This window comes from Armigeres subalbatus, chromosome 3 (genome assembly GCF_024139115.2).
Source record: "Armigeres subalbatus isolate Guangzhou_Male chromosome 3, GZ_Asu_2, whole genome shotgun sequence".
Lineage (NCBI taxonomy): Eukaryota > Metazoa > Arthropoda > Insecta > Diptera > Culicidae > Armigeres > Armigeres subalbatus.
In genome coordinates this window covers 205,928,316-205,943,378 of record NC_085141.1, presented here as the reverse complement: position 1 = coordinate 205,943,378, position 15,063 = coordinate 205,928,316, and the positions used below count along the sequence as shown (strand labels likewise).

Here is a 15,063-nt window from a genome sequence, read left to right as displayed (position 1 = left end):
TTTTATGAATCTAATGAGGCTCATCCATTGCAGGCTTGCGTTCCAGCGATTTTAGAAAAGTTCAAGGAGAAAAAAGTCAACGTTGTTACTGCTCTCAGAGAGGCGATTGACGCAATTTATCCTTCCACTTCGTTGGAGGCCATTCAGGAAGACATTCTAGAAGCTTTGGGCAACAAAAATCCAAATGTGAAACTAGAAACTGCTTCATTTCTCGGTAAGATTTATAATTCGTTTTCTTCTTCTTTTTTCTTGGTGCTCATTTGGAGCCGTAGTGGGTGGCACAGCAATAATTCGTTTTGAAGCAGTGAAAAGTCATATTACATTTGCATTCTTCTCTTTGGAATCAAACACAATTGAGTTAATGCTAGGATTGTAATTTACAGTTTCCTTATATAATTATGTAGTTAACAAAATATACTTTTTTTTACAGCGCGAGCGTTTACGAAAACTTTGCCTACAATTCTCAATAAAAAACTACTAAAAGCAATTATTACTGCACTTCTCAAAACACTGAATGAACCAGATCCAGCAGTCCGTGACTCTGCAGCGGAAGCTCTTGGCACGGCCATGAAACTGGTAGGCGAGAAAGCCATCGGTCCCCACTTGACTGAAGTGGATGCCCTGAAGCTGGCAAAGATAAAGGAGTGCTGCGACAAGGCAGTTATCACCATCAAAATACCTGGGCCAAAAAAGGAGCGGCCGGCAACTGCTCCTCCGAAAACGACCTCGACGGCAACTGGCGCTGTTAAAAAAGGAGGTTCTACAGAACCAAGACCAGTCGCAAGGCCAGCAACGGCTGGGGTGAAAAAAGTGGCTCCATCGAAAAAGGCACCTGGCTCTGGTGGTGCAGGCGGAGGAGGCGGGGGATCTGGTTTGTCTAAATCGGCTAGCGCTTCGAAGGTACTTCCAACGGAGCGGGACATGTCCACAGATGAGATTGATGAAAAGGCCGCCGAGATTCTGCCGACCGATGTGGTACAAGGGCTAGCTGATTCCAACTGGAAAACTCGTCTTGCGGCGGTGGAATCATTGACGGTTGTTATCTCTGAACTAGATCCGAAGTGTGGCCATTCACAGGTCATCTTGCGATTCCTGGCCAAGAAACCTGGTCTAAAAGACACAAATTTCCAAGTTTTGAAGGTCAAACTGGAAAATGTAAAAGCGGTGGTCGACAAACTTGGCGTAACCACAACTACAGCAGATTACATCATAAACGATATAACTGAGAAGTTGGGGGATGCTAAGAACAGTGGACCAGCTGGACAAGCATTGACATCTATTGCCGATGCCATCAAACTAGAATATGCCGTGTCCAAAGTAATGGAATTTGCGTTTGAGCAAAAATCTCCTAAAGTCCAACAGGAGGCTTTAACATGGGTGAACAACGCACTCAAAGAATTCGGGTTCCAAGTAAATCCTAAGCTGCTTCTCGAGGACTCCAGAAAAGCGGTGCAAAGCATCAATCCGGCTGTTCGAGCTTCAGGAATCGCTCTCTTAGGCACGATGTATCTCTTCATGGGCAACACGTTGGCAATGTTTTTCGAGAATGAGAAGCCCGCTCTTAAGCAGCAAATTCAAGCGGAGTTTGATAAATGTGCTGGGCAGAAACCACCGGCGGCCACCAGAGGACAACAGGCCAAGTGTCCCAGTCCGGGTTCGGTGGATGACCTTGATGAGTAAGTAGACTTATGGATGTCAAAAACAAACATTATGTCATTTCATTGATTGAGTATTTTCCTTCTTATTTCACTCTTCTGTTTCTTGATTCCTTTTCCCATGAGTTTTACTCAATTATTAAATTTCCAGTAGTCCACCGCCATATAATTTGATCCAGTTTTCCTATAATTTTATATTTTGAACGTTTACAAAAATTTACTGTCTTACTAATTGATGTTAACACGTTCCTATATTGATCCATTTTATGCAGTGAGGGCGAAGCGGACGATCAACCAGCGATCAACATAAACGATCTGCTCCCGAGAATAGACATTTCGACTCAAATCACCGAATCTCTGTTGGCTGAATTGTCTGACAAAAATTGGAAAACCAGAAACGAAGGCTTGGAGAAATTGCGTGGCATTGTTACCGAGTCCAAGCTCATCAAGCCGAATCTCGGGGATTTACCGCAAGTGATTGCTCAGCGGTTGGTCGATAGCAATGCAAAAATTGCCCAAACTTCCGTGGAGATTTGCCAGCTCATCGCCACCGCCATGGGCCCACCTTGCAAGCAATATGTCCGTGTGTTTTTCCCCGGATTCTTGAAAGGCCTTGGAGATGGAAAAGCTTTTATCAGGAGCGCATGCATTTCCTGCATAAATACCTGGGGCGATCAAGCCGGTTATAAGGAGTTCTTCGACGGAGAAATGATTGCCGATGCATTGAAGATTGGTAGTCCGGCGCTGAAAACGGAAGTGTGGGGTTGGTTAGCCGAGAAATTGCCACCATTACCAGTAAGAAGCTTTTATTTGTGATATCCATTTTGCATTTTCTAATCATATTTTGCACATTACAGACTAAAAGTATCCAAAAGGATGAACTGGTTGCAATATTACCCCATTTGTATGCCAATATCTGTGATAGAAATGCGGACGTTCGGAAGAATGCCAATGAAGCTGTTTTGGGAATAATGATTCATCTGGGATACGATGCCATGATGAAGGCCCTGGATAAGCAAAAGCCAACTTCGAAAAAGGATATTCAAGCTGCTCTGGATAAGGCACGGCCTAATCTACCGGTGAAACCTTTACCGAAGAATAAACAACAGGCTCCCATTGTAGAGGAACCTAAGGTGGTACGCCCAGGAACTGGTAAAGTGCAGAAGGCTGCTGTCGGGGTGTCCGCTAAAGCAAACCCTGCGGCAGCAGCCCGTAAAAAAGAAGAAGAGGTGGACAACTCTCCACTCTTAGCAATAAACAACATGAAAAGTCAACGGTTGTTGGATGAGCAGAAATTAAAGGTTCTCAAATGGACTTTTACAACCCCCAGAGAAGAATTCACTGACCTGCTAAAGGAACAAATGACTTCAGCAAATGTGAACAAAGGCCTGATAGCCAATATGTTCCACGAAGATTTCCGATACCATTTGAAGGTGATCGACGCTCTGGTTGAGGATCTACCCAAAAACGACAAGGGGCTAATCTGCAACTTAGATCTGATTATGAAGTGGCTCTCTCTACGATTTTACGACACCAACCCGTCCGTCCTGCTGAAAGGGTTGGACTATTTGAATTTGGTGTTCGGCATGCTGATTGAGAAACAGTATGTACTAGCTGAAAACGAGGGCAGTTCGTTTGCTCCGCATCTACTCACGAAAATCGGCGATCCGAAGGATGTAGTGCGCAATGGGGTCCGGACACTGCTGAGGCAGATTTGTCTGGTGTATCCATTCGCGAAGGTGTTTATTTTTGTGATGGATGCTCTCAAGTCCAAGAATGCCCGACAGCGTGCGGAGTGTTTAGATGAGCTGGGTTATTTGATTGAGACGTACGGTTTATCCGTTTGCCAACCAACTCAACAGGTACGTATAGCGAATGGAGTGGTATTGTTTACAGACGAGGCGTAAACTCTTTTTCGTAATGTTCTGTAATTTTGCGCTGTAATTATCGTACTGAAAGAATCATCTCATGCTACTTTAGCGCATTTGGACAAGTAAATTTTGTATTTTTTTAACATGAGACAAGATGGAATTAAGATATATGAATTAAACGCAATTTTACCTACGCAAAAAATACAAAAATGATCATAATGGTTTTGGCATAATGACCATTTGCCACAAAAATTTAAAAAAATATATAAAATTTCCAGGCAAACGTGTGCTTTGAAAGAGTCATTTGTCTTTTTGACTTATTATGGGCACAGGCTTGTTTTTAAGGAGTTATATACTTTTTCACCTAATTCCGAGCAAATTAGTGGTTTGAATGAAGAAATAATCCTGATAATTGCGTGTGTTTTCAAGGAGTTATTTACTATTTTGCCTTGTTAACAGCAAATGCGTGCTTCAAATGGAGTTATTATGATCTTCTCATTAAAATTCTTCCAAGCAAAGCGTGCGATTGAAGAATGTTTTTTTAATCATTCACTTTATAAGGGAACAATTTGTGTTTTTAAAAAAGGAATCATTTGCTCATGAGTCTTATTCCAAGCGTACGTACTTGTTGAAAACGAATCATATGCTCTTTCACTCATTTCGGGCAAATGCATATTTTCACAGAAAAGGTAATCTTTTAGCGAGATGGATCAACTAGGTCCGAGCTCAAGACGTCTCAAAAGCAAAGAAAAAAAAAAGAAATGGTCATCTACTCTTCTACCGAACTTCTGGAAAATCCATACTTTCGAAGAAGAGGTCATATATTGTTCTGCCTTACTCCGGGGAAATGCGGAAATGCGGAAATTTTAACTTTATTTAAGAGATTTTTCAGTAGATTTGAGAGTTTATTTCCAAGCTAAGGGGCAAGCCAGAGTAAACGCGACAAGCGATGCGACGCGACTCACGTAAAATAATAACTATCATTATCAACAGGCTGTCAAATTGCACTGTCGCGTCGCGTCGCATCGCACGTCGTGTTTACTCTGGCTTGCCCCTAAAGCATAACGATTTTTATTATGGCTTATTTTTGATTCTTATGATTTTTTTTATATTATTATTTTTTATTCAGACTAAGGCCGAAGTGGCCTGTGCGGTATATAAGAGTCTTCTCCATTCGGCTCGGTCCATGGCTACGCGTCGCCAACCACGCAGTCTACGGAGGGTCCGCAAGTCATCTTCCACCTGATCGATCCACCTTGCCCGCTGCGCACCTCGCCTTCTTGTGCCCGTCGGATCGTTGTCGAGAACCATTTTCACCGGGTTACTGTCCGACATTCTGGCTACGTGCCCGGCCAACCGCAGTCGTCCGATTTTCGCGGTGTGAACAATGGATGATTCTCCCAACAGCTGATGCAACTCGTGGTTCATTCGCCTCGTCCACGTACCGTCCGCCATCTGCACCCCACCATAGATGGTACGCAGCACTTTCCTTTCGAAAACTCCAAGTGCGCGTTGGTCCTCCACGAGCATCGTCCAGGTCTCGTGTCCGTAGAAGACTACCGGTCTAATGAGCGTTTTGTAGATTGTCAGTTTGGTACGGCGGCGAACTCTATTCGATCGGCGTCTTGCGGAGTCCAAAGTACGTACAATTTCCAGCCACTATGCGTCTCCGAATTTCTCTGCTGGTGTTATTTGCGGCAGTCACCAGTGAGCCCAAGTACACAAATTCTCCTGCCACCTCGATTTCGTCACCACCGATGCAAACTCGCGGTGGGTGGCTCACATTGTCGTCTCTTGAACCTCTTCCTATCATGTACCTTGTCTTCGACGTGTTGATGACTAGTCCGATCCGCTTAGCTTCCCTCTTCAGTCTGATGTAGGCTTCCTCCATCTTCTCAAAGTTACGTGCCATAATATCTATGTCGTCGGCGAAGCCAAATAGCTGGACGGACTTATTGAAAATTGTACCACTCGTGTTAATCCCTGCTCTTCGTATTAACCCTTCCAAAGCGATGTTGAATAGCAGACATGAAAGACCATCACCTTGCCGTAACCCTCTGCGGGTTTCGAAGGGACTCGAGAATGCACCTGAAACTCGAACTACGCACATCGCCCGATCCATCGTCGCTTTGATCAACCGTGTCAGTTTATCCGGAAAACCGTGTTCGTGCATTAGCTGCCATAGCTGGTCCCGATCGATTGTATCATATGCGGCTTTGAACTCGATGAATAGATGATGTGTGGGCACGTTGTATTCGCGGCATTTCTGCAGTACTTGGCGAATGGCGAACACCTGGTCCGTGGTGGAGCGTTCGCCCATAAAACCCGCCTGGTACTGCCCCACGAACTCCCTTGCAGTTGGTGCTAGTCGACGGCATAAAATTTGGGAGAGCACCTTGTAGGCGGCGTTCAGCAATGTGATTGCGCGGTAGTTGCCACAATCTAGCTTAACGCCCTTATTGTAGATGGGACACACGACACCTTCCATCCACTCCTGCGGCAAAACTTCCTCCTCCCAAATCTTGGTAATGACCCAGTGCAGCGCTCTAGCCAGTGCCTCACCACCGTGTTTAAATAGCTCTCCTGGTAGTTGGTCAACTCCAGGGGCTTTGTTGTTCTTCAGCCGGCCAATCTCCTCCTGGATTTCCTGGAGATCCGGAGCCGGTAAGATTATGTCCTGCGCGCGTTCTCCCAGGTCCATCACCATACCGCCATCTTCGTCTGCCACATCGCCATTCAGGTGTTCTTCGTAGTGCTGCCGCCACCTTTGGATCACCTCACGCTCGTTCGTAAGAAGGTTCCCGTTTATGTCCTTGCACATATCAGGCTGTGGCACGTGGCCCTTACGTGAACGGTTTAACTTATCTTAGAACTTTCGTGTGTTATTAGCGCGGTACAGTTGCTCCGTCTCTTCACGGTCTCGATCTTCCTGCTGGCGCTTTTTCCTCCGGAAAATCGAGTTTTGTCTGTTCCGCGCCTGTTCATATCGTGCCTCGTTCGCCCTCGTGCGGTGTTGCCACAATCTCGCCCATGCTACATTCTTCTCCTCAACTAACTGCTCACATTCGCCGTCATACCAGTCGTTTCTCTGATCCGGGGGCACCGTGCCAAGTGCAGCGGTTGCGGTGCTACCAATGGCGGATCGAATATCTCTCCAGCCATCTTCAAGAGACGCTGCGTCTAGCTGCTTTTTTTTTGGAAGTGCCACTTCCAGCTGCTGCGCGTATTCTTGGGCTAATCTACCGTCTTGTAGCCGCCCAATGTTAAGCCGCGGCGTCCGACTTCGACGCGTGTTTTACACCGTCGAGAGTTTTGAGCGCAGGCATACTGCAACGAGGTAGTGGTCGGATTCAATATTCGCACTGCGGTAAGTGCGGACGTTCGTGATGTCGGAGAAGAATTTACCGTCGATTATAACGTGGTCGATTTGGTTTTCCGTTTCTTGGTTAGGTGATCTCCATGTGGCCTTGTGGATATTTTTGCGGGGAAAGAATGTGCTTCGGACTACCATTCCGCGGGAGGCTGCGAAGTTTATGCATCATTGGCCGTTGTCATTCGATACGGTGTGCAGACTATCCGGTCCGATGACCGGTCTATACATTTCCTCCCTTCCTACCTGTGCGTTCATGTCACCGATGACGATTTTGACGTCCCGCAATAGGCATCCATCGTATGTCTGCTCCAGCTGTGCTTAGAACGCTTCTTTCTCGTCGTCGGGTCTCCCTTCGTGTGAGCAGTGCACGTTGATGATGCTATAGTTGAAGAAACGGCCTTTAATCCTCAGCTTGCACATCCTTGCGTTGATTGGCTGCCACCCAATCACGCGTTGGCGCATCTTACCCAGCAGCCGGTTCCCAGCTCGTTGGTGGTGCCACAGCTTTGGTAGAAGGTAGCCGCTCGATGCCCGCTTTTCCACACTTTCTGTCCTGTCCAGCAAATCTCCTGCAGCGCCACGACGTCGAAGTTGCGGGGATGTAATTCATCGTAGATCATCCTGTCGCAACCTGCGAAACCTAGCGACTTGCAATTCCATGTTCCAAGCTTTCAATCGTGATCCTGTATTCGTCGCCTAGGTCTTTGCCGATTATATCGAGTCGCATTATCTCTTATATTGTTCGTAATGATTGATTTTCCAGGCGGCTTATTGGGCCTGCGCAAACCTCCTGTCTCGTCGGAGGGCCGTCGTGTCAGGGCTGTTTAGCGTCCCACCTAACACCAGTCAAAGCACATGGTCGCTTTGGTGGGGCCTACTTGCGGATACATGCAGCTTTTTATAGAGGTTTAACAGGGCCCACTGTCAAACTCCACCACATCCTAGGCAAGCCCCACAACTCGCAGATGGCCTGGGGAGGGATCGTCAAGCCCTTGGACATAGTCCCTGCTGCCCCTTTTTTTTTTTTTTTAAATACCGTAATCCGGGGTAACATTGATCATTTTTAAATTATTTTTTGAATATTTCCTCCGTAAGTGAAACCATGACACTTTTCAAATTTTTAAAACAAGTACTGGCACGTGTAGAAAGTATTAGGCCGTTGAGCTCGATTATTTGATAATTTTAAACTTGTTTGTAAAATACTTTTGTCAAGTTTTGGAATATTTTAATTTTGGGTAACTTTGATCATCATTCGTTTCGATCATTATCTACAAAAAACAAATTGGGAAATGAAATGAAAAACGTCTCTTAAAGCGAGTTGTTGTATATGAAACATCAAAAGAACTAACTAAACCAATAATATCGCTTTAAAACCCGTTTTTATTTCTAGGTTTGTCTAGGTAAATATAGAATACAGAAATATTTCCTCATAAAAAAACAAATCTTTCAATTTAGTTTACGCACAGCGTTGGAGTTTATTCAACAAAAATAATAAGCTTGAAAACCAAAGCAATTCATTGTAATATTTAAATGATTCAAACAATAGTGGTGTTTTGATGGTTTTTCGCAAAATTGAATAACAGTCACCAATTTCCAATTAAAAAAAACTGATTTCAAATCCGAATTTTATTTCTGACGGACGCTTTCGTCACTTTCCCTTTCTTCAACCTGGTAGCTTGTTTTTCCTCTTGATGCTGAGCAGGCTCTTTCTTAATTGTCCGGTGTGTGATATTTTCTATACCATCGAGTTGCACATTATTCAAACGACGCTTTTTGGAAGTCCGAATGTTAGGTTCCTGTTTGATTAGCAACGGTATTGTATTTTCGTTCTCATCCGGTTGAACATCCACTAGATGACACTTTTTGGAAATTTTCCGTGCCTCTTTCTGTCCAGGTTCCTGTTTGATTGTTCCGGAAGCCTTTTTATTTTGACCATCTACTTCCATCGTTTTTGTGGCTGCAATCAACTGTTGCTCTGAAACGCTGGTACCAGGCGTTACATCAAACAGACGTCGCTTCTTGGGGATCTGTCGTTGATCTTTTTCTCCGAATCGTTCTTCTTTGAGTATCTTCACCAGCTGCTCCGAGAACGAGTTATTGGTGCTGGGCTTTGGTTCTTCATCATTTCCTCCAGGAATTCGTTTTAGCACAGCATACCTGTTTAGCGGATGAATGCCAGCCGCCTTAAATCCTGCTTTCATGTTATTCTCAGAGGTAGCACTGATAGACTCCAAAGTTTCTTTCAACAATCGTGGAAAAATATGTTTTGGGACACAACCCTTATTTCTACTCTTCCATTGTTCCAACGTACTCCTCCATGCCTTTTTCAGCGGCCCAAAATACGCCACATCCAATGGCTGACATAGAGATGGGCGGCAGGAACACGAACTTTATGTTGTTCTCCATGCAGCTTTTGATGGCTCGAATAGACATGTGGGACGCAACATTGTCTCCAATCAACACTCGTGGCTTATCATTCGGTATCTTCTTGGAGTACGGAAGAGCAACTGTCAAAATCCAGTCCTCATACGTCCGTTCATCGAACCATCCTGAAGGAAAAAGCTGATTAAATACTTGTGTTAAATATAAAAAAGACTGATGTATCTAACCTGACTTCGTTCGATTGTAGCGGCTACCTTTAGGTCCTCCTTGAACCCATGTTGGATAGAGATGAAGAGCTGCATACACTACGTACGTTGAAAGCGTTTTTCCATCTGCAGTGCCAGCGAACATGACGGAATATGATGATTTTGAGTGGTCTAAGACGCGTTCGACGTGCTTCTGTCCTCTTCTACATATCACTCTTCGGCTTCCAGGATCGTCCGTAAAGTTTGTATCATCGTAGTTTATGATATTTTCCTTCGGAATGCCATGGAGCGTCCGGGCCAGGTTGTCAAAATATTCTTTTACAGTTCTAGGGCACACCTTAGCACGAGCCCTTTTAATGTTTTGAGTGCAACGGGCTGCCAAGTTGGTTCGCTTAATAAAGGACGCAATCCAATCTGGACCGGGGCGATTGTCAACAAACCTGGTTTTCATGAGGTTGTCATCGAGGAATTTTTTCACCAATATTGCCACTCGACCCGGGGGGAGAGGGTAACCCCATTCACCAGCAACTTTTATCACCTCGCTGAGCTCCTTCTCCTGGGCACTCGATAGCACGGTTGGAGTTCCGACGCTCTTCGTATGCAAATTTTTACATCTGTTATACAGCGTGCCGAAGGAAATTTTGTAATGCTTGGACGCTTGCCGGATTGACATTCGGTTTTGCTTTACAGATTTCAATGCCGAAGCTAGTGCTTCCTGCGTGTAGTTGGCATAATTTCTTGCACACAGCCGCGGAACATACTTGCGAGGCATTTCGTACACGTTAATCCACTTTTTATCTTTTTCCAACAAGTTATTTCACAATGTAAAACGTGAACATTGGACTAGCATGATGCGTTTGACAAATCGGATGATAATTAGTTCACACCGAAGTCGTGTTGTCTAAGATGGCCAAAGTTGTCTTAACTGAGTTTGATAAGCGCAAAAATAGACATTCGTTAGAAATATTTTTTATAGTAATAAAAATATAAATTTCGAACAAAAAAATATGGATCAACCAAGAAAATAAGATAACTTATCAAACAAATATAACCACGAACTCATTTTTTTTGTTTTTCTATTTGTTTCGAGTCCTTTTTTCACAGCTTGCGTTGAGTGGAAAAATTAATGTTGATTTTGTTTTTCAAATTTTGGCAATAAAAAGAATGCAAGTTTAGGCGAAGTTTATAGTATTCAGCAGCAAATTTAGTCTAGTTTAAGATACCATACTAACATTAAGTAATAGTATCACCAAAAAATAATAATTTGTTCATTTCTTGAAAATGGTCAAACTGATCAATGTTACCCCGGTGATCAATGTTCCCCCGGATTACGGTACTGTCTAAAACTTGGATTGCATGCTGATTCATTCTTGAGAATTATTGTTTGTTTTTATTTGGCTTAATTTGAAAAGGTTGTTCCGAGCCTAAGGCCGGGATTAACACTTTAACAAAGAATTAAAAAAAAAAAGAATAAGGCCGGAACAAATATTATTTTCTTTTGCTTGTCATAAGACGATTTTGTACAATCCCATTGAATTCCACCACTTAATTGTATCTTGACAGATACGTATTTCGACCTCAACAGTAAGGCCGTCTTCAGTGTCTCGTACTTGACTCGACTTAGTACGAGTACGAGACACTGAAGACGGCCTTACTGTTGAGGTCGAAATACGTGTCTGTCAAGATACAATTAAGTGGTGGAATTCAATGGGATTGTACAAACTCGTCTTATGACAAGTGAAGACATTCCACTAAAAAGCTCAAAATAATTTTCCTAACATTTTCTTTTGTCCAAACCCTTAAGTTTTCTTAAAGAATGTTTCATGAAAGTTCAAAATTTTATTATTTTTTCGGTAAATAATTATTGTCATGAGCTTATTCTTAAATACCTGAGTAGTAGAAGAATGCAATTGAACTGCCGTGAATAGCATATTTGTCCAATAGCAAAGATGGGCCAGATATGCGCTTCACGGCAGTGAATTTCACTTTATGAGGTTTTTATTTATTTGCCAGTAGAGACCGAAAGACTAAACTTTACAAAATCCCCACATTTTCAAAGTTGCAACACGTTGAAGCCACGTTGAAATTATTAAAAAAGAAAAATATTATTCTTCATTTCACAAATTATGTGGTGGAGCTGGGGTCTTATTTTTTCAAGCTTGATATTACAAAACTATATAGTAGAATGTTTAACATTTGTTTCAGTAAATAGTAAACTATTTTTTAGCTCAATTTTTGAAGTATTTGACATATTTGGCTTTTTGGCCAAATGTCGTGATTTACTATTCGGCGAACCGAATACTCGGTAAAATATTTTTTTACCAATATTCGGCCCGAATATTCGGTGCATCTCTAGAAAATACGTACTTTTAAAGAAGGGGTCATCTACTCTTCTACCTCATTCCGGGCAAATGCGTAGGGTTAGATGGGGCAAGATAGGTCATTTAAGGCGAACCTTGAATGCAAACCTTGAATGAAAAAATCACGATGGCCGCACGTTTCTATACAAATACTTTTCATGTATTTTAGACGATTGTGACATGATTTCAAAAGTCTCTGTAATATTTTCGGTGTTTTTCTGGCTGTTGTTTCCAAGATAGACCATACCAAATGATAAAATTAATTTAAAATTAGAAGGCAATTCCTTTTTATTTGAAAAAAAAAACAACAGAAAAAAGCATTCACAAAGAATAATTTTTTTTTAACATGAAATGACTCTCAGTATTCCCAGAATATACATCTGTTACAGCCTGCTGAGTTGTTATGCCCATAGAGCTACTGATTCAGTCAGATTCATTGTCTGTTTTTGCGCTGTAGAAGCAAAAGGTCAAAATCTGTACGGATAATTTGCAGACACCCTGTAGAAACGCAAAAGCTTTCTTGGAATGTAAAGTTTTTATCTAAGCGATCATCACTGTGTTCTTATCCCAAACATATTATTGATAATTTGATTCAATAATTTTTTTCCCGGGTTGAAGAAATTCAACTGTCTCTCAAGGTCAGAACATCAATCCTTTCATCCTATCTGACATAACTTTATTTCTTACATTGACAGGCCGCCCTAAAGGAAATCGCCAAGCACATATCGGACCGAGATAATTCCGTACGCAATGCAGCGTTGAATGCAGTGGTGCAAGCGTACTTCCTTGCCGGTGAAAAGGTTTACAAATTGATCGGTCAACTATCCGAGAAGGACCTTTCCATGCTGGATGAGCGGATTAAGCGATCAAAGAAAACAGCCATTAAGAAACCAACCAATTCGATCGAAATAGTCAAGGTGCCGTCTGCGACGGAAGTCAATAACGTCGTTGAAACCGAACCTGTAGAAGAGGAGGAGGAGCCTCTTCCTGTGGAACAGCCTGTGGAACCTCTACCTGCACGGTAAGTACTGGCTTGATGCAACGATAGCATATCAAAAAGATCGCCCAAACATGCCCAAGCATTGTTTCGATCATTCAGTAATTCGGATTAGAATTGATAATTTTTAGTAGTTTTTTATCAATTACTTTTTTCAAAGGCTGAAATTTCAAATGTATTGTACGGTATACTTATTACTCTTAATATACTTCAATAACAGTTCCTTGTTCTACGCATTAGCAATAATATTACTGCCTGTAATCGCACATCTGTTCCATATGAATATGAAATACAGCGACGATATATGCAATTACAGGCCGTATATTCGAATGCATAATAATGTTATTTATCTCACATGGGGGCTGTTTGGAACAACCATCAATATTTGACGTTCCAAAAGCCACCAAAAAGTGTGCAGAATTAGGTCCAATGCTCTAGGTGCGATGAATAGGTAGCTTTCATAGTAAATAATTACAAAATTTCAATTGTTTAGTTCAACTAATTTTCCCATGGTATTCAAACAAACAACGAACTGTTAGACAGAGTTGTACAAAGCATATGTACAACCTAATTTTGAGCACCTATTTTATTTATTTTTCTACATCAACAGGCTTTTTAGACCCAATGATGGCCTTAAAACTATTTGAAAAAGTATCAAATATAACATTCCATTAAACATACACATGGTTCAAGTATAATACTAACAAACAAAAACGAAAAACATCAAAATACAAAATTTACAATACAGTACACACAACCATAGAACATTTCGAAATTCAGCCTCTTGATCGAACCTAAATTAATAAATGATCGGAATCATCCTTGATCGCAATAGTAGTCTTTCTGATATGTTGCCATAATTATACACGCTTTGTCGAAAGTTGAAAAGACTGCTCTGACACATTAAATAAGTTTGATCACCACCAATGCTTTACCACGCCATTTCTTATCCAAATAAAATAAACGTAGATCGGTTGTGTTTAACAATAACATCGAAATGTACGACGGTAGCGGTCCTGGCCAAGCTGTTGAAATATCGGTTTATACGCAGTTAGTATTGAAAATAAACAAATAGGGTGAAGGCCTGAGTTCGTCGCTTCGCTGTTTGTTTTAATGTTCTTGTCTATAACTCATCGTCATGGGAGTATGTTTTATCATTATGTATTTGCCACTAGAATTCGTGCGAAATATAGAAGCATGCTTTTTTCCATTCTTTTGAATCAAAAGTTATGATAAACTTCGTTTGTTTTGTTCCGATATATGTAAACGTGTTGCGAGTTAATTGGAAATACCAGACTTGTAGATAGACTCGAACGCAAATCTTGGAACAACTTTACTAATAGTCAGTGTTGTTAAGAAAATTATTTTGAACTTTTAGTGGAATGTCTTCACTTGTTTTCACTTGAGAATACAGCTGCTAATTAAGAATATCGTGGCAACGAAAAATCTCACCTACACGGAGTAGCGGATAAGAAGTGTTGGGAGGCACTTACGCAGGGGCGTAAGTAGCCCCGATGAAGCCAGGGGTATGAAATAACAAAAATTCTTTTTAGTTCATTTTGAGTCATTAAAGTAGAAGTCTATTTTTCTGTCAATCAAAAAATGCCGGGGTCAAACAGCGGGCAAGATGGGTCACCTTTCAATTCTGCAATTATTATTGTTTAAATTCATAATCATAATATTAAATTAAACACAGATAGATAGGTGTATTGCCAAATGCATCCATTCAGAATCGATTTTCAGGTTTCCGTTTTTCCCGGCTGGAGGAATTGATTTGATACTAAATAATGAGCTATTTTTATGTTTGTCTTATTAGAGGGAGGACTAGGAAGTTCTTAAACCCGTTAAGTAGGAATCTATCCCAGTTTTGTCACGTGCCGAATCGAAGGAATTATAATCCACAATAATTTCTTGTGGATTCTAATTCTAGAACAGAGAATCTCCAAAGATGAGCCCGCCTAGGGCTGCAAGTATCTTTAATGAAGACAATCAATCAATTAATTCAAGAAATTCCAATATAAATTTCGATAGAAAAGATAAAGCAGAAGCACAATTTCTCAATGAAGTGGCAGGCTTAGATTTTCATCTCAATTTCTCAAGACATGATTAATCCCAAATAATCTTTTAAAAATAACTCTAGAATACCTTGGAATTGACCTTTCAAACAAAAAAAAAATAAATTCACTAAATCGATTCTTTGGCTTATTTAAGGTCAACTT

The 15,063-nt window shown here is 41.7% G+C and overlaps 1 protein-coding gene across 3 annotated transcripts in view; it reads left to right on the top strand.

The window, feature by feature from the left end:
- Positions 1-15,063, top strand: part of LOC134227404 (protein mini spindles) — a 64,813-nt gene that overhangs the window by 31,038 nt on the left and 18,712 nt on the right. For 2 of the 3 annotated variants that reach the window (XM_062708840.1, XM_062708839.1), the window contains exons 3-7: positions 34-214; positions 431-1,676; positions 1,928-2,450; positions 2,513-3,517; positions 12,543-12,868. In XM_062708840.1, coding sequence (XP_062564824.1) covers positions 34-214; positions 431-1,676; positions 1,928-2,450; positions 2,513-3,517; positions 12,543-12,868 — 3,281 coding nt within the window. Of the gene's footprint in view, positions 1-33; positions 215-430; positions 1,677-1,927; positions 2,451-2,512; positions 3,518-12,542; positions 12,869-13,813; positions 13,895-15,063 lie in introns of all 3 variants that reach the window. The other variant, XM_062708838.1, reaches the window with a different exon arrangement.